The sequence below is a fragment of the Lagenorhynchus albirostris genome, chromosome 20 (assembly GCF_949774975.1).
Source record: "Lagenorhynchus albirostris chromosome 20, mLagAlb1.1, whole genome shotgun sequence".
NCBI classification, from domain to species: Eukaryota; Metazoa; Chordata; class Mammalia; order Artiodactyla; family Delphinidae; genus Lagenorhynchus; species Lagenorhynchus albirostris.
Window position 1 is genome coordinate 34,987,215 of NC_083114.1, and position 27,991 is coordinate 35,015,205.

The 27,991-nt window shown below is 38.7% G+C and overlaps 1 protein-coding gene across 1 annotated transcript in view; it reads left to right on the top strand.

Moving 5' to 3' along the window:
* LOC132511902 (leucine-rich repeat-containing protein 37B-like) overlaps positions 1 to 27,991 on the top strand; it is a 50,314-nt gene that overhangs the window by 13,424 nt on the left and 8,899 nt on the right. Inside the window, exons 5-12 of the mRNA XM_060135719.1 lie at positions 2,800 to 2,871; positions 3,502 to 3,582; positions 9,585 to 9,656; positions 10,200 to 10,274; positions 18,858 to 18,976; positions 20,991 to 22,801; positions 23,214 to 23,318; positions 27,941 to 27,990. Of these exons, the coding sequence (XP_059991702.1) occupies positions 2,800 to 2,871; positions 3,502 to 3,582; positions 9,585 to 9,656; positions 10,200 to 10,274; positions 18,858 to 18,976; positions 20,991 to 22,801; positions 23,214 to 23,318; positions 27,941 to 27,990 (2,385 nt within the window). The remainder of the gene's footprint in view (positions 1 to 2,799; positions 2,872 to 3,501; positions 3,583 to 9,584; positions 9,657 to 10,199; positions 10,275 to 18,857; positions 18,977 to 20,990; positions 22,802 to 23,213; positions 23,319 to 27,940; position 27,991) is intronic.

Below are 27,991 nucleotides of genomic sequence, written 5' to 3' on the forward strand. Positions count from 1 at the left end.
TGGCCTGCAAAGCCTAAAATATTGACTTATCTGGCCTTTACAGCAAAGGTTTGAAAAAGTTGGTTTAGTGAAATGAGAGGAATTAAAGTGAACCTCAAATTGTCACCTACAGGACAAGAAAATATAGACCCCTTACATTAATATGAATGCCATTAACTCATAACTTTGATAATTTAATCTAAATTGAATTAACATTTAAATATTAAATATTTATGCAGATGAATTATGTAAACAGTATTGTCAAGGGACTTCCCTGGTGGTCCAGTGGTTAAGACTTTGCCTTCCAATGCAGGGGGTGCGGGTTCGATCCCTGATCAGGGAGCTAAGACCCCACATGCCTCATGGCCACAAAACCAAAACATAAAAAAAAGAAGCAATATTGTAACAAATTCAATAAAGACCTTAAAAATGGTCCACATCAAAAAAAAAAATCTTAAAAAAAAATCAGTATTGTTAAGAACACATTAAGTTACCAAAAGAACAAGCTGTTGTTGAGGATTTCAATGCAGGAATTGTGATGCCAACATTAAGAATGTTTAAGATGATGGTTAAATGGTATATTTACAAATGTTTACACTAAATAAGCATATCAGAAATGCCCCTAACAAAAATCTCTCCAGCCTTTTTTTTTCTTGTTTTTTGTTTGTTTGTTTTGGTTTTGGGGCCACACCACAGGACTTGTGGGATCTTAGTTCCCGGACCAGGGATTGAACCCAGGTCCCCAGCAGTGGAAGCGCCGAGTCCTAACCCCTGGACAGCCAGGGAATTCCCTCTCCAGCTTCTTTATCAAAGATGAAATGCTTGCCTCGTATTTCTTTTTATTCAGGGATAAGGAGATAACAGTGTTTTTCACTATAAAAGCTCAGTTCTTGCCCTTTGTCCATGGCATCCAAAGCTGTGTATGTCATTAATCCTTATTAAGCCAATTAATGATCCTCTTTAGCAAATAGATTCTTCTTGCAAACATAAAAGGCTTAAGGGAAGTGGGTATAAAGAGACTCACATGACCCTAAAAATAGTTCTTTTAATTATCAAACCTTCCAAGCCTTAAGGGACAATCACCTTTATATTAATCTCTTCTCTGCCATCTGGGCTCCAAACCTTACAAACACAGTTTGGAGAAAAACAAATAAGATAAGTGCTCAGTGGACTAGGCCCTTCATTACTTCTACTATGAAATACTTTATAATCTGATTATTTCACGTTAGCATAAGTATTCTCATTCGTAAAAAAAAAAAGCCAATCAATAAAAAAGCGAAAAAAGCATATGCTAATAAGCACTATGCCTAGTGTTGTAAACACGACGGCGGGTAAGACAGGATTCCTTTTAGCAGCTCATGATCTCACAGGGAAAATAAACATATAACTCAAACCATACTGACAAAGTGCTGTGGAGGCACCATGAAGTAATAAAATCACATTTCTTTTAAAACAGTCATTTCCTCCTTCTATCCACTCTCCAGCTATATTTTGATTTTATAAATATTTGAGTTTGCTTTATGTCCACGCGTTGGCTTTAAACATGATAGACGATGCACATAAGCAGTATCTAGTCCATACTTTGAAGGAGTTTATGCTCAGAGGAAATGGGTTGCAAAAATAGCTATATTTAAAGAAAGAAATGAATATGGGCAATGAGAGCTATAAATTGGTATTGGAGCACAAAAGAGGGAAAGAAGACTTCAAATTGCATCAGGCAAGATGTTACTAGAGCAATGCTGTTTAAATGGGACCTCGAAGGGCCATTGGGTATCAATGACAGACATCTTGGGAAGAATAAGCTTGCAAAAGGAAAGTGGGAGAAAGGCAGAACACAGGAAAAATACTCTGCGTACCTGTAGAGTACAAGTGGGAAGAGTAGGAGATGAGAGCCAGATCATCTAGGGCTTTGGAGGCCAAGCCAAGGATAACATGCCAAGCCACCATGTTACCACAGCAGGGCTTTAGGACAAGCTTGAGCCTGCAACAGAACCAACCACTGGGAGGGCTTGTGAAAACACAAGCTCCACCCCCATAGTTACTGATTCCAGAGGTCCCCAGTAGGGCTGAATATTTGTATCTTCAATAAATTCACAAGTGATGCTGGTATTTGAGAACAACTTCCGGAGAGTTAATCTGGGGATCGCGTGGAGGATGGCTTAGAAACGGATAGCAAAGAGATGGAAACACCAGTCAGAAGACAGTTATACCCGTCCAGGTGAAAAGAGACTAAGCTGGAATCAATGGAAATAACATAGTCAGCTATAGTCAAGACTAGGTATTTTCGAATAAAAGTCAATATGATAGAAAGTGTAATACTGAATTAAAGTTACATATTAATTGAGAGGAGTAACTTCCTTTCAAGTTGTGTGAAAGGGTATCTTTTATTTCTTCTGGTAATGAATTGGCCTAGAAAAACAGAACTATACTGGGAAGTGTGTAAATATAAGAATATTCCTTTGAATATTAGAAATTATAATGATATATAGAGATAAAAACTTTGAGCTCATAATCTAGAATTTGATAAGACCACAAAAGGTGGAATCTAATCAATGCTTCTGCTCTCAGGAAAGATTACCTCCAAAATCTATCAAGATCTATAGTTGTATATTTAATTTATGAAGATCCTCAAGGTGAGACTCTTAAGAGAGGTGAAGGCAGGGTTAGGGGCTCTGGAAGGTTCAAATAATAATTCCTAAGGTTTGGAGTTTAGACCAAAGCTTCTTATTTATTATTATCATTCTAACCTCTACTAGTTATTCCTACTAATTAGATATCTAATAGCTAATTGAGGCAATATTCTCCTTTTACTTTTCCTAGAGATTTATCCTGCAATAAAATACAGTCTATCGAAAGACGTACATTTGAACCACTACCTTTTTTGCAGTTTATGTAAGTTACAACTATAACTTCATTATATTTGGAATTTTTATAAAGCTTAATTTTTATAAAATTAATTTGTTACTCATTTTGAAATATGATTAAAATTACTACTAAAATTTTGTAGCAAATCCTTTTTGTCTCTGGCAAAGGTTAGTGTGAGAGTTATTACACAGATCAGAGTGCATCATTGTAGAGCAGTGGTTCTCAACCAGGGTGATTTTGCACACAGGTGACATTTGGTAGTGTCTGGAGATATTTTTGCTTGTCAGAACTGTATATCCTCCTGGCATCTAGTGGACAGAGGCCACAGATGCTACTAAACATCCAACAGTGTACAGGAGAGCCTCCCACAGCAAAGAATTATCCAGCCCAAAATATCAATAGTGCTGCCTTTCTAGAGAAATAAAGATCACTTAACACAAGTATTTAATGAGCATTTACTATTTTGTATCTAATGCACCACATATATAATCATGAAAGTATAAATCATAATATCTTCCACAGTGAGATTTCATTAGTGTATGGAGGGAGTAGAGATGTTATGTTTCATCATATGTAAATTAGAATTATTGCCAAACGATAACTGTTCTGAAAGAATATATATTTTTCTTCTTCTTTTGCATGTGTCTTTTTTTGTAGAAATCTTGGTTGCAATTTACTCACAGAACTGAGCTTTGGAACGTTTCAGGCCTGGCATGGAATGCGCTTTTTACACACGTTGTAAGTGAAATAGAAGATGAATACATGTAAAAAACTGTGTGTAAAAACACCATGAAGTTATTGGTTAGCTGGGTGTAAACCCAGTTTGAATTCTGGAAAGTATGTCTTGAGAGCCATTTATTTTCTTTTCAAATGAGGAAACTAAGGTACAAAGAGGCCAAGAGACTTGTTTAACTCGTATATATGAAACGCTGTGCTTTCCATAGCACTGATCTTTGGCACGAGCAATAAAAGGCACCAAGCAAAAACGCTCAGATTAGCGTTGTCATGGAAACCCACTGATGCCTCTCCACTATGCGAGTGGTCCATGAAGTTCCGCTTTTGAATTTAACTTTGATTCCTGCTCATGTGCAAAGTTCCTAACTGCTTAAAATGTATGCAACCCAGAGCTGCAACGAACTAAGTTTAGCACCCAGTTCTTCAGGGAGCAAAAGGTGTGGGTGCTTCCCCAACCATTATTAGCTCTTTTAAATGGTAAAGCAGAAAGAATTCCTGAACACACACCACAGGGCTCTCCCCAGCCACCCAGAACATTATTTTTCAAAAAGCATATATCTCTGAAGTGAATTATCTGTTGCCAGTAGGAACCTTTGTGGTATGGAAAAAGACGTTGTGTTCAGCTGTAGTGTGAAAAATATAAGGAAAATACATTGTTGTAGCCTAATTCAATATACTTTCTTTGCTGACTACTCTTCAATAAGAAGTGTGGGTTTTACACCCTTTCAGCTCAAAAATGCTGTGATTTCTCATGACACAGGAAATGATAGTGGGTACGTTCAGTGGCCCGGAGGCGATTTTAGACTCAAGGTAAAGAGCTCTTCTACACCTGGCTTTGGAAAAGACTCTGTTCCCTGTCTTGTGGTTCAGAAATCCAGTTTCACACAGTTCACACATTTGGGTTAATGAAGGTGTTGAGGCTGTGTCTGGAGCTGCATTAGCAATTCCTGCAGATGCCTATCTTTAGCGGCCTCCTTCCTTTCCCTCGTTAGTTTGCTGATGCCTGCCTTGGGGAGAGAGCATCAGGGTCAGGTTTTCTTTTGCCAGCACAACGGAGAGCAGGCTCATGACACCCCTTTACCAGGAGGTTTTAGTAGCGTCAATACAACCTCTTAAACTCACCACCTTTCCTAAACATCCTATAACACCAAGAGTTCCTTATAAGAATCTGAGTTTCACTATAGTTATGTAGGCAACCCAGGAAAATACATTGTGGAAATCAATCGATCAATCAATCACAGTTTAAAAATTAATGAATTCATTCAAAAACATTCACTGAGTGCCATGCCCACTGTGTGTCAGCACTGTACTAACTGCTGGGGATACAAAGATGCATAGGGCAGGGACTTTGTCCCCAAGAAGCTTTCATACTGGAAGGAGAAAGATGGATGTTGATGGGAAAACATATATGAGAGCCATATATGGCTCTTGTGGTCTTCTAGCATCTATGCAGCAGGGTAACAAGGTGAGGGAGGGGAGTGATGAAGTAGAAAATGGGTGGTAAGTTAGAAAAAATTTGTAATGGAAGAGGCACCAACTTGTTCCTTTTGAATTTGTGTTCCTCTTAAATGACAGAAAAAGGTAGTGAAAGAATCAGAACTATCTGGTGTTGGAAATAAATGAGTACTGTACTCCTAAAACTCGTTCACAGTTACTCTCAAAAGATTGTCACAGTATAGTAAGTCTTTGTTTTGGGCTAAGTCTTTCTAATAGAAAAAGCTAATTTGCTTCAGGAAACATTTGCCATGGTGAGATATAAACTTTATTGCATCTCTTTCCAAAGGCAAGCCACCAAGGGAAGATGCCACCCTCGAGTTAAGTCATTTTACTACCCTATAATGACATATTACTGGGGTGTTTATAAGTTGCCTGCATTAAATAAGTTTGGAAAAGGGCCCCAGCTGAGGTGGATTTATGATGAATTCAATGAAGCTTAGGTTTCAGGGCTCCTCACTTGCATAGCTCCCTTGCAAGGTCTTCAGAGGGGTCCTAGCGATTTTTGTATTCATAACTTTGCATGTTTTTATTAGATATGATTTCCCAAAGTAGATGAGGTTCAGGCCCCACAAAACCTTGATTCACCACTGGGTTTCAGGTAATTATAAGACAGTAGGTTTCTTGAATGAAGCCTCGATGTTATTGACAAGCATAAGGTGAAGTAGTTAGCAGTGTGGTAGTCTATTTTAAATCCGAAATCTACCTCAAAGATGAGCCAAGAGCTTATTCATTAATAAAGTACCACTCTTTGAATGGTGGTAGTAATCATATCTCTTTCAGATAAAATCAGGAATGAAATATATTATGGAAAACCAGCAGTGGTTGATAATCCTAAATGTTAAGTATACTTTTTTTTTCTGGCTTTAAAGTGTTTCTCGTTCACTCACCTATGCAGGTGCAGACTGATGGCTTATTTTTAAAAATTCTTTTAGTCACTTCATTGGTTCTAACAATACAAGCTCCATGATTTTAGGAACTGAAGAACTCTACAATGTAGAAAGTGTATGTAACTTAACCAGTCAGAGCACATTCACATGCTGGCTTGTCTGTGGTACATCAATATTGTACCAAGAACAGAAGCACTACGAGAGAATAAGAGGAAAATCAAAGCCTTATTATCCCTATTGAATTATTTACCCCATTGTTGAGAATATCAGTGAGGGAGGTGAGGCCACACTATGAAGGCAAATTGAGCTGCGGTCACAGAGCCGCCCTAATGCTCCCCCATTCAGCTAGCATTGGTTTCCTTTAGATAGCTATGTACACACCAAAGCTTACACACTTCAGGGTGTTGTCATCGCTTTTTGCTATGTACTAGAATCCTGGCAGCTTCTCAGATTTACAAAGGCATAAACGCTAAAAACAAAAATAACTTGGGCCTGCCCTTTGGGGTGATTCATGGTGGCTGTTTTATTTGTAATGCTTCAAAATTTTGAGACTGTCACACCTAGCAACTACTATACTTTTCTTCTCCCAACTGCATCTTATTCTTCCCACCTGTAGTATTTTCTCCCATTCTATATGTTTTCTCACTTTCTTGATAGTGTCCTTGGAAGCACAAACTTTTTAATTTTTATAAAATCCAATTCATCTATTATTCCTTTGCTTGTTTGTGCTTCTGGTGTCATATCTAAGAAACTGTTGTCTAATGCAAGGTCATAAAGATTTACTCCTGTGTTTTCTTCTAAGAGTTTTATAGCCTTAGCTCTTACATTTGGATATTTGATCCATTTGGAGTTAATTTTCATGTACTGTGTGAAGTGTAGGAGTCCAGCTTCATTATTTTGTGTGTGGATGTACAGTTGTCCCAGCATCATTTGAAAGGACTGTTCTTTCCACATTGAATTGTTTTGGCACCCTTGTTGAAAATCAATAGACCATAAATAGGATGGTTTATTTCTATACTGTCAGTTCTGTTCCATTGATTTACATGTCTGTTCTTATTCCAGTACCAACCACACTGTGATTGCAGTAGCTTTGAACTGAGTTTTGAAATCAGGATGTGTGAGTCCTCCCACTTTGTACTTTACCAACATTGTTTTGGTTTATTCTGTTTCCTTAAATTGCTATATGAATTTTAGAATTAGCTTGGCAATTTCTGGAAAGAAGTCAGCTGGGATTTTGATAGGAATTGCAATGGAACCATAGGTTGATTTGGGAAATTAGTGAAATTAGTGAAATTTTAAAAAGATTATCTTCCAGTCCATGAATCCAGCATGTCTTTATATTTATTTAGATCTTCTTCAATTTCTTTCAACAGTTTTGTACTTTTCAGTGTGAAGCTTGCACTTACTTGGTTAAATTTTTCCATAAGTATTATATTTGTTTTGATGCTGTTACACGTGGAGTTGTTTTCTTAATTTCATTTTTGGATTACTCACTGCTGGTGTGTAGAAATAATATTGATGTTATATCCTACAACCTTGCTGAACTCATTTATTAATGCTAACAGTTATTTTCCTAGATTCCCAGGAATATGTCTTGTGGTCTTCCAGTTTCCCAGGAATACGTTGGAACATTTCAAAGTCTCTGTGGACATCTCATTCCTCAGCTTTTCTTTTTAAGCTTTTCGGTTGGGCTGTTTTTTGCCCCCAACTCTTATCCATTGCCTCATGCAACCGCCATGTTAAAATATTTGCTTGAAAATGTTTTCCAGAAATGCTACCTGAGCAGAGGCTTTTCTCACTAGACAGCTCTCAGTCAGGTCAAAGGCAAGCCTTTCAAGTGAGGTCTCCCAGGGGACCACCAGACATGTAAAACAATGACAGTTCTTTGGGAATGAGGCTTTGAAGGACCTCCCAGTCCATGCTGCTCCTTCTGGTACCAGGGATGTGGGCTGTTTCTCAAGGCTACCACTGGCATGGAGAGCAAAGTTCAAGGACAAGTTAAAGCAACACAGATCTCATTTTTCTTACAGAAATTAATTTGTTTTCCTTGAATAAATTGCTCCCCAATTGGCTGCCAGCATGTTGGTTAAATTTCCAGAGTTCAGAAGTTGATTCTGACCATTTTTGCCAGTTTTGTTGTTATTTTTGCTTCTATGGAGGGATGAATTTTCAGATGTCCTTCCTCCAACATTTTTACTGAGTTTCCTGCAATTTAAAAAAAAATCTATAAAGTCTCAATGTCCATATGCTAATTAAATATTTATTGTGAGAGATGATTAAGGAAAAAATAAATAAAAAGAGAAATAAATAAATAAATAAAAAGAGAACATATAATTCTCATAGAGGCTTTCCCAGATGGGTAGATGAAGTTTGAAAAGGTATTTCTATATTTAGTGCTCTGCAAATTAAGGTTAAAGTAACAGATGTTTTAACACCCCCCCCCCTTTTCTTTTCATTCAGGTTAAACACAGCCTTTAGAGTCAGAACTAAGTTCAAATTCTAGCTCGGCTTCTTACTAGCTTGATGACTTACGACAAGTTATGTAACTTCTCTGTGCCTCAGTTTCCTCATTTGTACAATGGTGTAATATATATATCACATAAGGTTACTGTGAGGATTAAATGTTAAATGCTGATCACAGATGCCTGGCAACCCAAAAGATACTAGTTTTGATAATTATCTTTATAATATTCTGCAAAAATACGCTAATAATTCTTGAGTAGAGTTAACCTAAAGTCAGATATTCTTTTCTTTCTTCCTGTTTCTTTTGGTTTTTTTTCCCCCCTTATTTGTTTTAAAGAACTAAGGAAAAAAAAAAAGAAAGAAAGAAAAAAACTAAGAAGAAAATCTATTCCAGGATTTTGGAATAAAATTTTGTTCCCCAAAATTAATTTGTTTATTTTATTGATATATAAACAAAATGTTATTTATTTATTCAGCAAACATTTATTAAATACCTAGTAAATATTAGGCACTATGTCAGTCACAAGAATAATAATGACAATAAAGTGTGGCCTCTGCTCTCAAGTTGCTGACAATCTAGGAGAGTGACAAGTAAACAGCTGATTGCATACACAGTAACAAAGGCTATGATACAAGAATACACACGGGACTATGTGATGGGAGTATGGCTTTCACCAGTTCCTCTTGGATTTATCTCTTCTTCTTTGGCTCCAGAACCAAGGAATTAGCCCTATTTTTGTCTTTAGCTGGGTAGTTTAAATCATGAAATTTTAAAAAATTTGTAGAGATGAAAGAAAAACACCTTGAATTATGGAAGACACTAGAAATAGTACTTTTTTACAGAGCAAGGGCTTCCTACCAGCATAGTCACTTCAAGGGTTTTTAACCTAAAAAGTTCTTTGGCATATTTTTTCTTTGCTAGCCACTTTTTTTCTATTTTATTGTTTGTTTGCTTGTTTCTCTTCTCCACTTTATCATCTAGAGACCTGGGTAGTTCCCAGTGAAAGAGTGTTTTACAGGTTCTAAGGGTGATTTATAGGTAAAGACAGAAAATGATTTTTTTTTTAACCTTCAAGTTCCATACCCAAAAAAATGAATATAAGCTTTCATGGAAGTAATTGAAAATGCAGATAATTTTAATTCCATTCCATTTTTCAGAATTCTCAATCGTAATCCTTTGACAACAGTTGAAGATTCTCATCTTTTTAAATTGCCAGCATTAAAGTATTTGTAAGTATTGTAACAGTTTCATGGCTCATGAGATAATTTCTGCTCCTTCTTTCTTTCGTCAAAGATTGAGTACTTTGGCTAAAAAGTCATAATTTAGATTTTAACTGGGTTATTGAAAATAAGAGTTATTGGCAAAGAAAAGGATTAAGAAAAAATATATATGGATAAGACAGCCCCCAGAGTATGAAAACAGTGTTGAAGAACACATATAGATATGGAACATGTAGATGCATGTAGGAATATTATTTATCCCAGAAAGAAAAAAGGAATAAGGGGTACATTATTTTTTTTAAAGAGTGATCAAAAGAGGTAGATGCAATTGAAAATGAGAAGTTAGGATAATAGAAAATGATTGTACTGTTCAGCACCAAGGTCATTAATTTGATGATGCAAATTTAAATTTCTTCAATAAGAGCTGTTTTGGATTATCACCCATGGCAAGTAAGAAGCCAGCATTGAAGTAATCACATGTTAAGTATCTTTTTAAGTTTAGAACTTTTGTCTTTGGGTTTTCTATCACGCATGTTTGGGCTTCTCCTTCAGAGACATGGGAACAACACAAGTGTCACTTACAACAGTTGAAAGCATCCTCATGATGACCCTTGAATTGGAAAAACTGTAAGTTGATTTTCCTTACATTTATTTTCACTCAATTGTTTTTTTAGGTTTACTGTTTTCTTAAGTCAGGTTTATTTATGTATAATTTTCATTTAACCAAATTCACTGTGTTTAAATACACAGTGTGATGTGTTTTGACAAACGTATAGTTCTGTAGCCACCACCACATCTGAGGTAAAGAAAACGTCTGCACTCCCAGAAGCCCCCTCGTGTCCCTCTGTAGTCAATCCATCCTCCTCCCACTACCAGTCCCTGGCAACCACCGATCTGATTTTTGTCCGTATAATGTTGCCTTTTCCAGACTATTTTATAAATGCAATCATGTGGTATGCAGCTTTTTGTTTTTGGCTTCTTTCACTGAGCCAGTCTCTTTGGAGATTCACCTGTTTTGTTGCACCTGTCAGTAGTTCATTCCTTTTTATTGCTGAGCAGTATTCTAGTTGAGTGGATACACAGTTTGTTTACGCATTCATCGTTCGATGAACATTTGAGTTTTTTCTCGTTTTTTGGCTATTATGAACAAAGCCTCTGAAAACAGTCACATGTGTGTCTGAACATATGTTTTGTGCGAGCATATGTTTTCATTTCTTTGGGGTAAAATCCCTAAGGGTGGGATTGCTTCATCATATGCTAAGTGCGTATTTAACTTTTTAAGAAACTGCTCGACCGTTTTCTAAAGTGCCTGTGCCAGTTTGCTTCCCCACGGGCAGTCTGTGAGTGTTGCGGTTGCTCCACATCTTCACCTGATTCTTATATTAAAAAAAAAAAAATTTAGCCTTTCTAGTAGGTGTGTAGTTGCATCTCATGGTTTTTGCCACATTTTGCGTTTCTGTAATAGCTGATGATGTTGAGTGTCTATTCATGTGCAAATATATTTTAAAATGAAGTGTCTGTTCAAATCCATTTTTAATTGGATATTGTTATTGAGATTCAGGAGTGCTTTATATAAAAAGCAATGGAAAAAGTCCTTTCTCTCAAATATGTGTTTAGTAAATATCTTCTCCCAGATTGTGACTTATCTTCATTATATTAAAGTGTCTCTGAAGACTAGAAGTGTTAAGTTTTTGAAGAAATCTAATTTAGCAATTTTTCTTTTTTTTCATATTTATTTAATTTATTTGTTTGTGCTGGGTCTTAGTTGCGGCAGATGGGCTCCTTAGTTGTGGCTCATGGGCTTCTTAGTTGTGGCATGTGAACTCTTAGTTGCGGCATGCATGTGGGATCTAGTTCCCCGGCCAGGGATCAAACCCAGGCCCCCTGCATTGGGAACTCGGGGTCTTAACCGCCAGGGAAGTCCCTTAGCAATTTTTCTTAGATGGTTTGTACTTTTTTGTGTCTTATCTAAGAAATCTTTCTCTGAGACCCCATTGTCTAACCCATAATGACAAAGATTTTCTCCTATGTTTTCTTCCAGAAGTTGTATAGTTACATTTAGGTCTATGATTCATTTTGTGTTAATTTTCATATATGTTGTGAGGAAAGGGTCAAGTTTAATTTTTTTTTTTTTGCAGTTTAAAAAACTATTTCTGTAGGACCCTATTGCGACAGTTTATTACACAACTTACTGCACCTTAAATTGTGCCATCCCCCTTACAATATGGGAAGCTAATAGAAACCGTCTGTTATGCCAAGGCTAGGTGAGGGGATTGCATGACATTAGTATGCGGAAAGGGCCCTGCATTTAGCAGTCTGTTCCAACCGTCTTTGTCAGGTCAGCTGACAAATGACTGTCTTCACCACGCCGTCACACATTGGTCACTGCTCTAGCCTCATCTTCCTCAGCCTCCCACAGAATCTGCCACACTTGCGATCCCTCTCTTGTCAGCTAGATGCCCTCCTCTCTGGATATTAAAAAGTATTTCCCTATGTAATGACAATACTGTTAACACACAGTACTAAATAAATTAAATTCCTACACAATAATATTACTTAATAAAGATTTGCTATTCAAATTTCCCCAATTGGCTCTCTCATATAATATCATTTCTTTTAACAGCTTTTTGAGGTATAATTGGCATACAATAATCTGTGTTCACACACACACATACATACACACCATGAAGACATCACCAAAATCAAAATGTCCATCACCTCAGAAAGTTTCTTAATGTCTCTTTGTAATTCTTCCTTCCCATGGTTCTTTGCCCTTCCCAGTTGCCATGCAACCATTGATCTGCTTTCTGTCTGCATTTTCTAGAATTTTATGGAAATGGAATCGTACAGGGCATACTTTTTTCTAACTGGCTTCTAACTCAGCATGATTATTTTAATCTTCATCCATATTGTTGTATATATCAGTAATCCATTTCTGTTTATTGCTGAATAGTATTCCATTATATGGATGTACCACCATTTATCTATTCACCATTGATGGACATTTGGGTTGTTTCAGTCTTTGTCTATTACAGATAAAGTTGCTATGAATATTTGTGTACAAGTCTTTGTATAGATGTATACTTCCATTTCTCTTGGGTAAATACCTGCAAGTAGAGTGGTTGGATCATTGGTAAGTGCATGTTTAAGTTTTTAAAGAATACCTATTTTCCATAGTGGTTTGATCATTTTACATCTCTACCAGCAGTGTATGAGAGCTGCATTTTCTTCACGTTGTGGCCAACATTTGCTATGCTCAGTATTTTTAATTTTACATAGTTTAATAGGTGTGTAGTTGTATCTCACTATAGCATCCCTAATGATTAATCATGTCAAACATCTTTTCATATGCTTATTTTCCATCTGTATATCTTTGAATCTTTTATCTATATTTTTCTCAAGTTTTGAGAGTTCTTTGTATATTCTGGAAATTAGTCCTTTATCCAATATGTAAGTTGCTAAGTATTTTCTCCCATTCTGTGACTCATCTTTTCGTTCTCTCAGGAGTGTCTTTTGCAGGGCAGAAATTCTTAATTTTGATGGTGTCTAATTTATCTATTTTATTCTTTTATGGATTATGCTTTTGGTGTTGTATCTAAGAAATCTTGCCTAACTCAAGGTCAAGGTCATAAGCCTTGAAATCAGTTACTGTTAGTTCTTCAACTTTGTTCTTTTTCAAAGTTGTTTTAGTTATTCTAAATTTTATTTCCATATGAATTTTAGAATTAGCTTGTCAATTTCTATAGAAAAGCCTACTGGGATTTTGATCTATAAATCGATTTGGGGAGAATTGATGTCTCAACAATATTGAATCTTCTGATCCAGGAATACATTATATCTCTCCATTTATTTAGGTCTTCCTTAATTTCCCCCAGCAACATTTTACAGTTTTCAGTGTGCAAGTCTTTTACATCTTTCGTCAGATTTATTCTAAATATTTTATATGTTTGATTCTATTATACATAGTATTTTAAAACTTTGATCTCTGATTGTTTGTTGATATAAATTAATCTTTTTTTATGTTGATCGTGTACCCTGCAAACTTGATAAACTCATTTGTTAGTTCCAGTAGTATTTTTGTAGATTCTATCAGGTTTTCTACATAATCATGTTATCTGAAATAAAGATAGATTTACTCCTTCCTTTCCATTCTGAATATCTCTTTTCTTTTTGTTGCCCTATTGCACTGGCTAGAACCTTCAGTGCAATGTCAAATAGAAGTAATGAGAGCAGACATCCTTGCCTTTGTCCTGATCCTAGAGAGAAAGTACTTTGTCCTTCACCATTAAATATGATGTTAGGTGTTTTGTAGAAGTCATTTATCAAGTTGAGGAAGTCTCCTTCCTTTCCTAGTCTAATGAGGGCTGTTCTTTTCTTTAATCTGGAATGGATGTTAGATTCTTTCATTCTTTTCCTGCATCTATTGCAATGACTATGTGATTTTTCCCTTCTTTTCTTTTCTTAATTTGTTTACTTATTTTTGGCTGCATTGGGTCTTCTTTGCTGCATGCAGGCTTTCTCTAGTTGTGGCGAGCAGGGACTACTCTTCGTTGCAGTATGCAGGCTTCTCATTGCGGTGGCTTCTCTTGTTGCAGAGCACGGGCTCTAGGTGCACGGGCTTCACTAGTTGTGGCACATGGGCTCAGTAGTTGTGGGTCACGGGCTCTAGAGCGCAGGCTCAGTAGCTGTGGTGCACAGGCTTAGTTGCTCCATGGCATGTGGGATCTTCCCAGACCAGGGTTCAAACCCATGTCCCCTGCACCGGCAGGTGGATTCTTAACCACTGCCCCACCAGAGATGTCCTGATTTTTCTTTTTTAGTGTACTGAGTTGGGTAAGTTGATTTTCAAATATTAAAGCAACCTTTCATTCTTGAGATAAACCCCACTTGGTCATGATGTATCATCTTTTTATATATTATTGGATTTGATATGCTAAAATTTTGTTAAGAATTTTTGCCTCTGAGTTCATGAGAGATATTGGTCTATAGTTTTCTTGTAATGTCATTGTCTAATCTTGGTATAGTGAAAGTTGGCCTTATAAATAAGTTGGGAAGTATTCCCTTCTCTTCAACTTTCTGGTAGAGTTTGTGTAGAATTGGCATTATTTTATTCCTTAAATGTTCGGTAGAATTTATCAGTTAAGCCACCTGGACTTGAAGCTTTCTTTGTTGGAAGGTTTTAAACTGCACATCCAATTTCTTTAATATCTTTACTCTTGAATAAACTTTAGTAGTGCATGTCTTTCAAGGAATTTGTCCATTTCATCTTGAATTTATTGGTATAAAGTATTCTATAATATTCTCTTATTATCCTTTTAATATCTATAGTACTTTTCTATTTTGCAGTTTATTTATTTCTACTTTGATTTTTATTATGTTCTTTCTTCTCTTACTCTGTGATTAATTTGCTCTCGTTTTTCCAGTTTAAGGCGGAAGTTGAGGAAGCTGAGTACAGCATTAGCAATATCCCACATGTTGACATAATATGTTTTCAGTTTCAGTGAGTTCAAAATAGTTTTTGATTTCCCTTTTGATTTCTTCTTTGACCACAAAGTTACTCAGAAGTGTGTTTAGTTTCCAAATATTTGGAGCTTTTTCAGCATTTTTAATTTCTAATTTAATTCCATTGTGGTCAGAGACATATATTGATTGACTAAAATCCTTTAAAAATTTTTTTAAGTATTTTTTTAAGTTATTTTTTTGCTGCGTTGGGTCTTTTTTGCTTTGCCTGGGCTTTCTTTAGTTGCGGCGAGCAGGGGCTACCCTTCGTTGTGGTGCACCAGCTTCTCATTGGATGGCTTCTCTTGTTGCAGAGCACAGTCTCTAGGTGCGTGGGCGTCAGTAGTTGTGGCACACAGGCTCTAGAGTGCAGGCTCAGTAGTTGTGGTGTACAGGCTTAGTTGTTCTGCAGCATGTGGGATCTTCCCTGACCAGGGATTGAACCCATGTCCCCTGCGTTGGCAGGCAGATTCTTAACCACTGAACCACCAGGGAAGTCCCAATTCCAATATTGTTAATCTTTTGTGTAGATCCATATTCCAATCTGGTGTCATTTTCCTTCTGCTTAAAAATACTTCTTTTAACATTTCTTATAGTGAAAGTCTACTAGTAATGAATTCTTTCAGCTTTTGTATGTCTGAGATAGTCTTTATTTTGCTTTTGTTTTGACAGATGTGGGTATAGAATTCTAGTTTGATAGAATTCAATTCACTACTTTAAAGATGTTATTCCTCTGAGTTCTTGTTTACATTGTTTCCAACAAGAATTCTGCTGTCATTTTTATCTTTGTTCCTCTGTATGTAGTGTATAGTTTTTTCCTCTGGCTGCTTTTAAATTTTTCTCTTTATTGCTGGTTTTGAGCAATTTGATTATTTTTTGTGCCTTGGTGTAGTTTTGTCCATGTTTCTTATGCTTAAAGTTCATTGATCTTCTTGACTTTGTGTGGTTTTTTTTTTTTTTTTTTTTGCGGTACCCGGGCCTCTCACCGCTGCGGCCTTTCCCGTTGCGGAGCACAGGCTCCGGACGTGCAGACCCAGCGGCCATGGCTCATGGGCCCAGCCGCTCCGTGACATGTGGGATCTTCCCGGACCGGGGCACGAACCCATGTCCCCTGCATCGGCAGGCAGACTCTCAACCACTGCGCCACCAGGGAAGCCCACTTTGTGTGTTTATAGTGTTTACCAATGTAGAAAAATTTTGGGTATTATTTCTTCAAATGTTTGTATTTCTCCTCTCCTTCATGGACTCTAAGTACACATGTATTAGACCACTTGAAGTTGTTGCACAATTTGCTGATGCTCTATTCATTTGTGTTGTTGTTTTGCTTTGTTACACGTTTTGTTTCATTTTGAATAGTTTCTATTACTATGCCTTAATGTTCACTGACCCTTTCTTCTGCAGTGTCTAATCTGTCATTAACCTCATTCAATGTCTTTTTCATTTAGACATTGTTTTTAATCTCTAGAAGCTCAATTTGGGTCTGTTTTACATTTTCCGTGCCTCTACTTAACATTTTCAGTGTTTCAGTTCAGTGTCTGGGTTTCTTAACAACTGAAATACAGTTATAATAACTTTTCTTCATGTATAATAACTTGTGTGTGTGTGTGTGTGGTACGCAGGCTGCTCACTGTTGTGGCCTTTCTCGTGGCAGACCACAGACTCCGGATGCACAGGCTCAGGAGAGCCTCATGTGTAATACCTTTTTAAATGTTCTTTTCTACCAATTCTAACATCTGTGTAGATTATGGGTTAGTTTTGATTGGTTGCCTTTTCTCCTCAGTATGGGTCATATTTTCCTACTTCTTTGCATGCTTGGCAATTTTTCATATGATAACAGATGTGAGTTTACTTTATTGTGTGCTATATATATTTATATTCCTGTAAAAGGCTTGGGCTTTGTTTTGTGTGAAATTAAGTTACTCAAAACAATTTTATTCTTTTACGTCTAGCTGTTAAGATTCGTTGGGTAGGAGTCCAAGTAGCCTTTAGTCTGGAGCTCATTATTTGCAACTACTGAGACAAGTCCTTTCTGAGTATCATGAGGTTTTCCAGTCTGACTTGTAGGAACAGGTACTATTCCTACAACCCTGTGTGATAACCAGTTATTCTTATTATTAATGCTTTCATGTGGTTCTTTTCCTGGCATCAAGTAATTCCTCACACAAATGTACTGACCAATACTGTGTTGAATTCTCAAGAGATCCCTCTGCATATCCCCAGAGTTCTTTGTCTGTGCACTTCTTTTCTCTCTCATACTCTGCTTTGTGAACTCTAGTTACCTTGGTTTTCCCAGACCCTCAGCTCCATTTCCTCAGTCTCGGCCTGGACTTCTCTTCCCTGTACCATGACCTGGAAACTCTCTCAGAGAAGTAAGTTAGGGCTATTATAGGTATCACTTCATTCATTTTCCATCTCCTGGGGATCACTGAACTGTATTGCCTGAGGTCCAGTTTCTTGAAAACTGTTGTTTCATATGTTCTGCCTGATGCTTTCATTGTTTCAGGTGGGAGGTTAATTTGCTCCTTGTTACTTCATCTTGGCCAGTAGCCAATAACATTCTTTAAGTCTGTTTTATTTTGATACAGGGTCCAATTAAAGATTAGTCATTGCATGTCATATCTTTGTTTCCTTTAATCTAGAATATTTCCCTACTATTTTTTTTTTGGTCTTTTATGACATTGGCATTTTTGAAGAGTCTAAGCCAGTTGTCTTGTAAATTGCCCCACAATCTGGATTTGTCTGTTTCCTCATTTGATTCAAAGTAAACGTTTTGGGGAAGAATACTATATAGGGGATGTATTCTTCATACTTCATCACTTCAGGTGGCCCAGTGCTAAGGCTGATCCCTTGATTAAGGGGGTATCTTCCATATCTCTCCATTGTGAAGTTATTTTTCCCCTTGGTAATTGATAAATAATATGAGGTCCCATACTTTGGGATCAGTGGAGATCCTACTTTCAAACAACTCTTCACCCAACTGTGCATCAATGATAATCCTTGTCTGAATCGATTATTACATTGATAGTTGCAAAATGACACTTTCCTAATCTATCATTCCTTTTGCATTTATTAGCTGACATGATTCTATAAAGAAGAGCTCCCCCACTTTTCATTTGGAGTATCATTATGAGCTCATGTGCTTTTTTTTAAATTAACTATGTTATACCTTATTATAATGATCATGTTATTCTTTGGAATGTTCCTTTTGTCTAGATTTGGCCAATGTGATCTATGTTATTGTTTAACCAAATGATGCTTTTTTATTACGAGAATAATTTCTAATACATTACTACTGACAAATAGGACCTGAGAAAGGGACTCCAGAAGGTGCGGCCTTATTCAGACTCTTCTTAGAAGTCTGCCTTCTTCCTGTGTACTCTCAACCCAAAGTGAGGCTTTGGGGTTGGAAGGAGATACTTCTGAATCAAATTACAGATCAATGTCACCCAATTCTAATCCCTATTCCCTTTTTTCTAGGAATACCACACCTACTGCCATCCTAATCCTTCTGTTGGGCACCTCTCTCCTCCTCTATATTTATTTACAACAGTCAAGAGCAGCAATTGGCCAACCGGCCCCTATCCTGTTCTCCAGTCTATATGCCCCAAGAACTCCTTTTTGCACTGGTCTGTGGTGGCCTTGGACTCCCCCTTCTACCTACTCAAGTAACTCTTTTATCACAAATTTAATTACCAATTTTTCCATTTATAGGATCTTACCTAGCCGTATGGCCTGCTGCCTCTGCCAATTTAAAGGTACTATTGAGGTTGTCTGTAAGACAGTCAAGCTGCATTGTGACAGTGAATGCCTGACAGACATGACACGCTGTGGTGAGTCTCAATTGTGGAATAATAAATTTTTAATTTAATTTTTTAATTTTTAATCAAGGATGATAAATTTTAAAATTAATGATGTAATTGCATTATTTTAATTCATTCATTCAGAGTTCCAGATCCCTAAGTTTCTAAGGACCACCCCCTTGCTAAAAATCAGATTCTTGGTTACATTATTAAGCTAATAATAGCTCAGGTAAATTGTTAGCTTAGTAATGTAACTGATCCGCATACATAAAGGAACAAGAGAAAGGAATGGAAGGGGGAAGGGAATTCACATTAATGACCACATATCCTATGCTGTGCTCTCTGCAAATAAGAACTTATTCATATAGCACATCACATTTTGTAAACTGATTTATATACATTAAGTCTCAGGCACTCTTTGTCTCATAGGAGAGGAGTAAATATACTTTTGTTTATTTTGTGTGTTTCTGCAATTTTATAAAGAGTACAGGTGATGCTGTTTTATGTCCTATTTGGAGCCTGGGATTTTCTGGTTCCATAACCAGAAGCTGCTACCTAGCCCTTCTAATGGATGGGAGAGCTAGTTTATTCTTAGACTGTCTAGCTCTGAGCTTGCTCTGAATCTCAAGCTTTTCTATCCACAAAACACTCAGGGGGGTTCAACTATTTTTCTATATATTAGATTTATTGGCACTAACTTGATGACTTCCAAAATGTGCTTTCATGCCCAGGTAGCTTGAATACAAGTCTCTTTCAGTGATCTAGAGCACATCCTACAAACAACACTTTGCTACTTATATAAAGACAATATTGCTGATTTTTCAACACGGTTTTTTTTTTCTGGCCGTGCCACACAGCTTGTGGGATCTTAGTTCCCCAACCAGGGATTGAACCCGGGCCACAGCAGGGAAAGTGCCGGGTCCTAACCACCAGACCACCAGGGAACTCCCACAGACAACTTTTTTTTACTAATTATATTACTCCCTTCTCCCCCAGATGTGGGCAGAAAAGGCATTTTTACTCTCCTTTTACAGGTGAGAAAAAACAAGATCAGAGGTGTTAAGTGCTATGACCCTCGTGCCCCGATCTCCTGTCCCCAGTTTGGGGCTCTCTGCAAGCCCATTCTCCTCCTTTCTCATGACCCTCCCCTCCTCCTCTGACCCTCACCAAAACTACTTTTAATCCTTTTGGAAGAGAAGCCCACCTGCACAATGGTACACATTGCCTTCACACAGTCAGAAGCTTTGGACAGTTCCCCAAGTAAAGCTGGAAATATTAGAAGTAAAATGAAATGAAAGCAAAGTAGCCAGCTGAGAGAAGTTGCTTGTTCCCTTCTGCAGTTGAAGACCTCAAGTATTATTCCATTGATTTGTTGAACATTCCACATTGGCATATAATCTGGCAAATCTCTTAACTTATACCCCAGATCCCGCCCAAATTTTAGCAAAGAGCCAGGGCGGACATAGTGTTCTTTTCTGTATAGATCCTTCTGTTATGGGCGCTGGGATATGTGGAAGCAGGGACTGAGCAAAGGACTCGGTGGGCGGGTGGAGAAGGACATGTCCAGATGACGACCTGTTAGCGGCGGTTGCTGTCGTGGTCATCTGTGATAGCAGCAAGAACACAAGCACACTGAGGGGGTGGAGAGGGGAAGCCTCACACTCCTCTGCCTCTGAGGCAGGACAGGATGGGGTATATGAATGTGAGGAGTCACAGTAGATCTGCAGAGAGTCCAGCTGAGTAGGGGAATATTTGTCTTCCAGCCTTGCCTTTTCTTCAGTACTGGCCCCTGGGAACCAGTGGAGTAATCCTGAACATAGTTACTATATTTCACGCTACAGAATTTTCTGAGTACATAGCCCCTTTTTCAAGAGATATCTTTTTCACATTTTGTTGTTGCCAGTCATAGGCTTAAGTGTGGGTTTCTTTTTCTCCTCAGTGGCACTCAAACTTTGACTGATTCCTAATTTATTTGGCTGTGGACTGACAAAAAGCTGTCCCATCAGTGTTCAATGATCAAAAACAGTCCCTTCTTTTTTGACAGATGAAGAAACATCTATAGAGAATGCAGAAGGATCGTTGATGAAGGTGTTACAAGCCCGCAAGAAGAACAACACCACTGAGCTGACTATTGAGTCAGAGAGGGCGTCGTCAGATAAAAGTGCTGTCAGCTTGTCAGGCTTCATGAATGAGCAGCTGGACTTTAATAATAAAAGTGATATTATCAGTACACTAAACCACATACAGCCTTATACCTCAGAGGAAAATCTAGGAGATGTGGAATCAACATTATTACCATTCATTCAACTTCTTTTCTCAAATACACCAGATGGAGATATGCCGCAGGGCCTTTTGAAAGGCGATACAAGGAGCCCTTCTGTTAAACCTGTAGCCAAGAATTCAACTAATAAAAACAAACTGAGGAAACTCCATTTTGCGGAAAATTTGTTAGCTGCAGAAACTCAAGAAAAAGTTGATGAGGTTAAAAAGGAAGAAAAACCTGCCACGCGTACGCGTTCCAACATTTCAAGTGCCACGTTTAAACGCTACATCTTTCAAAAGAAATTACAAACTGCCCAACCACAGAAAGACAGCCTAGCAAACCCTGAGAGTACAGAGGAAAGCCTGCTGAGAGTGAACAGGGTCCTCAAGGGCCCAAGGGGCATACAGAAAATGCACCTCAAAGCAGTGGGAGATGAGAGTGTCAGCGGGAAACAGAATGCCCAGCCATCTGAGGTGAACACTGCTGAAGAAAGAAGGCTCAGGAGGCCATCCCCAAGAAACCTGAAACAGCTTCTCATGGTGCAGAGTCCCAGGAAGCTGGTGGGAAAGTCCTCCAATGCAGAGTCTGCATTCATAAAGGAACACAAGGCAGCAGGCTCCTCTTCCCAGAAACAGTACTTCAAGGGCAGGCCGCCTGCCTCCATCCCTCCAAAATCCTCATCTGAGGTTAAAAGCAGATCGAAAGACTTATCCGACACTATTGATGTTTTAGAGGATGCGAAGGCTAGAATTAGAAGTATTAAGGACTTTGAACTAATCTCACGTACTGGAAAAAAATACATCTTCCATAAAATTAGGTCTCATCGGGTCCAAAGAAAACCCAAAGGCAAAAGGAGTCGAAAGTTCAGAAAGAAAAGTTCACTCACTAGAATGATGCTTGCAAGCCCTCCGTTCTCTGTACTGAGGAGTCTCATAAATTCCCCTCCACGAGAGGCTGTTTCATCTTCAGGAGAAGTGACTTCTCAGGAAAAGCCTTTTCCAGAATTATTTTCTCCTTCAGACCCTTCTACAGAAAACACTACTTCAGAAAACAATACTGCACAAAATGTTTCTGAACAAATTATTTCTACAGGAAACTCTACTCTGCCAGGAGTAACCGGCCCTGGAAACACCACCCATAGAAACGTCTCCACTGCACATTCTACTGTTGCTGCAGACAACAGTATGCCAACTGTTCAACACACCAACGCAACACGATGGGAGTACCACAACACGGGCACTGAATTATCCTCCAAGCCCACAGGCTTCGCTTTCCCAGGGCTCACATCCCCGGGTGATCAAGTTGAAACTCAGCTAAACCAGCAGCTACAGTCCCTCATCCCCAACAATGACGTGCGAAGGCTCATTTCTCATGTTATCCAGACTTTAAAAACAAACTGCTCGGAGACCCATGTGCAGCTGGCCTGTGCCAACCTCATCTCTAGAACAGGCCTCCTGATGAAGCTTCTCAGCAAGCAGCAAGAAGCAAATGTGTCCAAAGCGGAATGGTATACGGACCAGTGGAAAGCTGACAACTATATCAGTGAGAGCACAGAAGCCCAGAGTGAGCAGAAAGGGCAGGAGTCAAGTGAGGTGAGGGTAACCCCTGACACGTGGGACCTGGACTTTTACTCAGTTTAGGACACGCCATTAACGTGCCCAAGCAGGAATGCCACGGGCTCCTAGTCTCTATCTTATCTTCAGCCATGAAACGGGCTAAGACAGTGATCTCCCACTTTGCTCATTTAGACAGTGTGCCACTCTTCCTAGGGTAGACGAGAAAAGGCATAACACAAGATAAATAAATTGTAGAAGAAAATGCTAATGATTAGCATTTTTAGCATAATTAAATCTGGCTTGTTCTTATAGAAGCTACTAGCCTGAAAGGATTGGGTTTTATAGTCGTTTAAGAATAGTTAGTTATTGTTTAGAATAGGTTTAAGAATAGTAAGTTTTCATCCCTTCTATCTCCTTGTTTTTAAAAAATTGTTATTTATTTTTTTAGCTCACAAAGGAAGTTCCAGGATATGGCTATAACAACAAACTCATCTTGGCAATGTCCGTAACTATAGTAGTGACGATTTGGGTTATAATTCTCTGTCTCATTGAGGTAAGGACAATAATTAACTCAGATTCAGAACCCACAAACTGAGAATTAAATCCACCTTTCCACCTACTACTACTTGATTCTTCTCTTTAGTCATGAGGACTGACATATACTTTGTTCTTTTACTGAAAAGTATATTCCTAGATTTTTTTTGTGGGTTTTTTTTTTGGCAGGGGCTGCGTTAGGGCTTCATTGCGGTGCACGGGCTTCTCATTGAGGTGGCTTCTCTTGTTGTGGAGTACGGGCTCTTGGCGCGTAGGCTCAGGAGTTGTGGCGCACGGACTTAGTTCCTCCGCAGCATGTGGGTCCTTCCCAGACCAGGGATCGAACCTGTGTCCCCTGCGCTGGCAGGCGGATGCTTAATCACTGTGCCACCAGACAAGTCCCCACAGGATTTTTAAAGGAACTCCACTCCCAGGAAATCTCTATGGAATTGGATCCATGATAACAAGCCATTGGACTATTTTGACAAGTTAAGTTTATAGGAAGGCCAGAGTTGACGTGATAGTAAAATTCCTTCAACTCAAAACACTATGCTGATTTGATGTACTCACCAGTCACTCTCATTCTACTTTTGATTTCTTTCCTTGTTGGCTGAAATGATGAGAGGTATACGATCTCCAAAGTCATGGAGCTATTAGTCACCCTGGGAGAGATAAAAGGACATGCCTAAACGATAAAAGTGGGATCTTTTCAATTCCTTAGGTTTACTTAGCATCTTTCTTCTCCGGTGTATTAGGAATTGTGTAGATAGGTTCCATTAAACCACTGCAAGTAAAATCCTGCAGCAGGCTACCCTAAAGTATGTCATATTTATAGTAGCCTATTCCTGGAGGTAGCCTGTTTACCTTTTGTTCAGTTACACAATGGTTTATTACTTTTCCCCACAGGCAGTTGCTAACATTAAAAGAGTGGTTTTAATAAGCTGACAATCTACATTCTACCCTCCGAATCCAACCTACTTTATTTACCTTTTCTCTTGTAAGGGCCTCCCTCCATTCCAGCCAAAGCGGCTCCTCACTATACGCTCGTTACACCATACCCATTCCTACTTTGGTCTGTGCCTTTGCCCATCTAAAAGTCCTTGATTTTGCTTTGCCTGTGGAAGTCCTATGAATCTCTGAAAAGCCAACTCAAGTTCAGATATCTTTCTTCATAAAGACTTCCTTGAATACTGCAGCCCTCCTGATCCTAGTCCTGTGAGGTTTGTCACCATTTCTTAGGGGCCATAGCAAAGCAGTCCCCTCCCCTCAGAACTCACAAAAGTGGTAAGCAGTTTCTTAAAAGGCAGCCCCCCAAGAGAGAAACACCAAGGTTAGCACATCATGGAGCTGAGCAGAGATGTGTAAGGACCAATGGCTTCCTGGCCTAGCAGACTTGAATAAAACCTGACATGATGTACTAACTTCTAAAGAGAAATGTGTCTATCTGCAGAAGGGTTGGTCAGTAGTGAAAGCATAGAAAAGGTGAGGAGAGACCAGCATGGGCAGTGCCCATCCTCACATTGCCCGAGAGTAGAGATGGCACCTTAGGCAGCATAACTGATGAGTCAGGCCCCCTAGCCAGGCTGTGCCTGTGGAGGAGATGGACGGATCCAGCTACCTCAGGCCTTCCCATTAAATTCTCGATTCAGCTGATTCCTTTTCTAATTCTGTTCTCACCAAGTAGCCTCCGATTGTGTGATTGTGCTTTAGTGTGCCACGGAGGCCTGTCCCACAGAAGGTAATTCTCTCATTGTGTAGACACGGATGCCCTGTGTGTAGAAGAGATGTATTTCTCATTGTCAAGTAATAATTTGGCATTCTGATTTTTGATCAATCCTGTGATATTGATAAAGTGCGACCGCCACAACAGGAAGACGTGAGTTCTCTCTTGGTGAGGAAGAGTATGATTTCTGAGCCTAGGAGGCTGGGGACTGGCATGGGGTCAGCTTGCTAGTCATTGGCCATTGCCCGGACTGTGCCCTCTACATCTCCAGGTGGCATATGGCCTTTTGCTTTTTTAGAATTTCTGGAAAGTCCCCTTTTTATTGTTTTTAACTTCTATGTAATTTAACCTTGCATTTGTTTTGTTTTGTTTTGTTTTGGCCTGTGGGATCTTCGTTCCCCAAGTAGGGATTGAACCTATACCCTTGGCAGTGAAAGCGAGGAGTCCTAACCATTGTTTCCTCTCCCCACTTATATGATAAGCTTTTTGAGGACAGGGGCCATGCAGTGTTCTTCCTATGGTAGACAATAATCGTGTTCAACGGAAGAGAGATGAGGCATTATGTCAATTCCACAGTGAGGAATAATGCAGCTGAATATTTATTTGAAGTAGCGTAGAGTCCAGCAATAGACCCATGTGTTGTTAAGACTTTTGAAATGTCATGTTTCAATATTCCAATCAGTGGAAGAAAATGAATAAATGGTGATAGAATAGCTGCCTGACTCTTTGGGGGGTAAATAATAGCAGATCCCCATTTTTCATCTTAAATAAACATATTTCCATAAATGTGAAGAAAGACCACATAAAGGTATTAAAAGAAAATAAAAGCAATATTTTTATAATCTTATGGTGGGAAAGAGCCTTCAGAGCCTGATGCCACAAGCAGAGCCTTTGATATATTCCACCATCTTGTCTGTGACACCAGCTTAGCACTGATTCATGCCAAGCGTAAGAGGAAGAGTTTTCCATATATTGTCTGATTTAATGCCCACAGTCCTGTGAGGATGATATTACTATCCCTTCTGCATAGATGAAGGAGATCAGTGTGAGGGCCCAGTGGCCAAACCAAAAGCAGAAGCCAGTTTCACCCGACTGCAAAGCTTGTGCTCCCTACTCCACTCTTTTGTCGTGTCTCCTTAGAGACAAAAACACTGGTAAGATTCGAAACCCTGAAATTCAATGAAAGCCAGTATTTCTTTACTATGAAGAGTTGTTTGTTTGTTTGGGGGTGGTGGGGTTTGACCATGCTCTGCAGCTCGCAGGATCTTAGTTCCCTGACCAGGGATTGAACCTCAGGCCACAGCAGTGAAAACGCAAAGCCCTTACCACTTTCCACTAGGGAACTCCCAAGAGTTTCATAAGTCAACAAGAAGAAGACAAAGAGTCAAGGGGAAAAGGGGGCAAGGGCTGTGAAGAGTAGGAGGTGTGTTGACAGTCTGCCACCATATCTGCCCGTCCTCTCCTCATGGCTCATGTGGGGTGGGTTTTGTTAGCGAGGTCTTTGTCACCTCATGACATAAAAATCATCTCTAATATTTTCTTCAAGTACGTTTATAATCTGTCTAGAATTTGTTGTATCTTTTTTAGTGTGGTTGAGGTAGGGGAGCTAACTTTTTCCCCCTACATGAAGATCTAGTTGTTTTCAAATCTTTCACTGAATGGTTTATTCTTTCTCCCCTGGTCTAATATACTATCTTCATCTGGACTCTATTCTGTGATCCAGTTATCTTGTCCTGTACCAGTACCAGTATCACACTGCTTAATTCTAGTTGCTCTATAACATATTTTATATCTGGTAGGACAAGGTCCTACTCTTTGACCTTCTTTTTCATACATTTCATAACTATTCTTACATATATTCCCTACCAAGTGTCAGCTGGCTAGGTTTTATTTAAAAATTATTTTGGATATAAATGGATTGCATTGAATTTGTAGGTTAATTTGAGGAGAACTGACCTCTTGACAACATTCTAAGAGGATGGTATCTCATGCCATGTAAGTACTTCTTCTTAAGGTCCTTCAGAAAAGGTTTAATATTTTCATCACATAGGTCTTACAAATTTTTGGTTAAGTTTATTCCTAGGTACTTTATGCATTGTTATGGATATAGTAAATGGGATGTTTCTTCTGTTGTTTCGTTAGTTATTTGTGTTATATGGGAAAGCTATTGAGGCTTATATGTTGATCTCTTGATTTTGTATGGAGCCATCTTTCTCATGTTACTTCCAATAAAATTTCGGTTGATTCTTTTGGTCTTTTTAGGTCCCTCATTTCATATGCAAATATGTTTGTCTCTTCCTTTCCAATACTTCGTTTTTTTTTATCTTACTGTTTAAAGACATCCTCCACAATGATCAATAGTAGCAGTGATCATGGGCATCCTACTCTTGTTCTTGACTTTAAAACAAAGCTTAGGGGCTTCCCTGGTGGCGCAGTGGTTGAGAGTCCGCCTGCCGATGCAGGGGACGCGGGTTCGTGCCCCGGTCCGGCAAGATCCCACATGCCGCGGAGCGGCTGGGCCCGTGAGCCATGGCCGCTGAGCCTGCGCGTCCGGAGCACGGGAGAGGCCACAACAGTGAGTAGGCCTGCGTACCGCAAAAACAAACAAACAAAAAACAAAAACAAAGCTTAGGTTTCTGCTAGATACTTTTATTTTCTTTTCCTACTTCTAAGAATTTTTATTAAGAATTACCTGTTGAACGTTATCTAAAACAGTCAATAAAATATATCGCCGGCTGCATGCAAGACCCTAAGTTAGGTACTGTGGAAGAGTCAAAGGATTTTTAAACAGGGTAGAATTCCTTGCCTTAAAAAGTTATCATCTCACTGGGTAGATAAGATTTAAAGTAAAAAGGATTGAATAAGGATTTGGAAATAGTTGTAATGGATAATCATGATCATGTTTTCTTTCAAAACAGACTTATTCTCACAGAATCGCAAAAGACGAAGATAGAAAAAGCAGCAGAAGG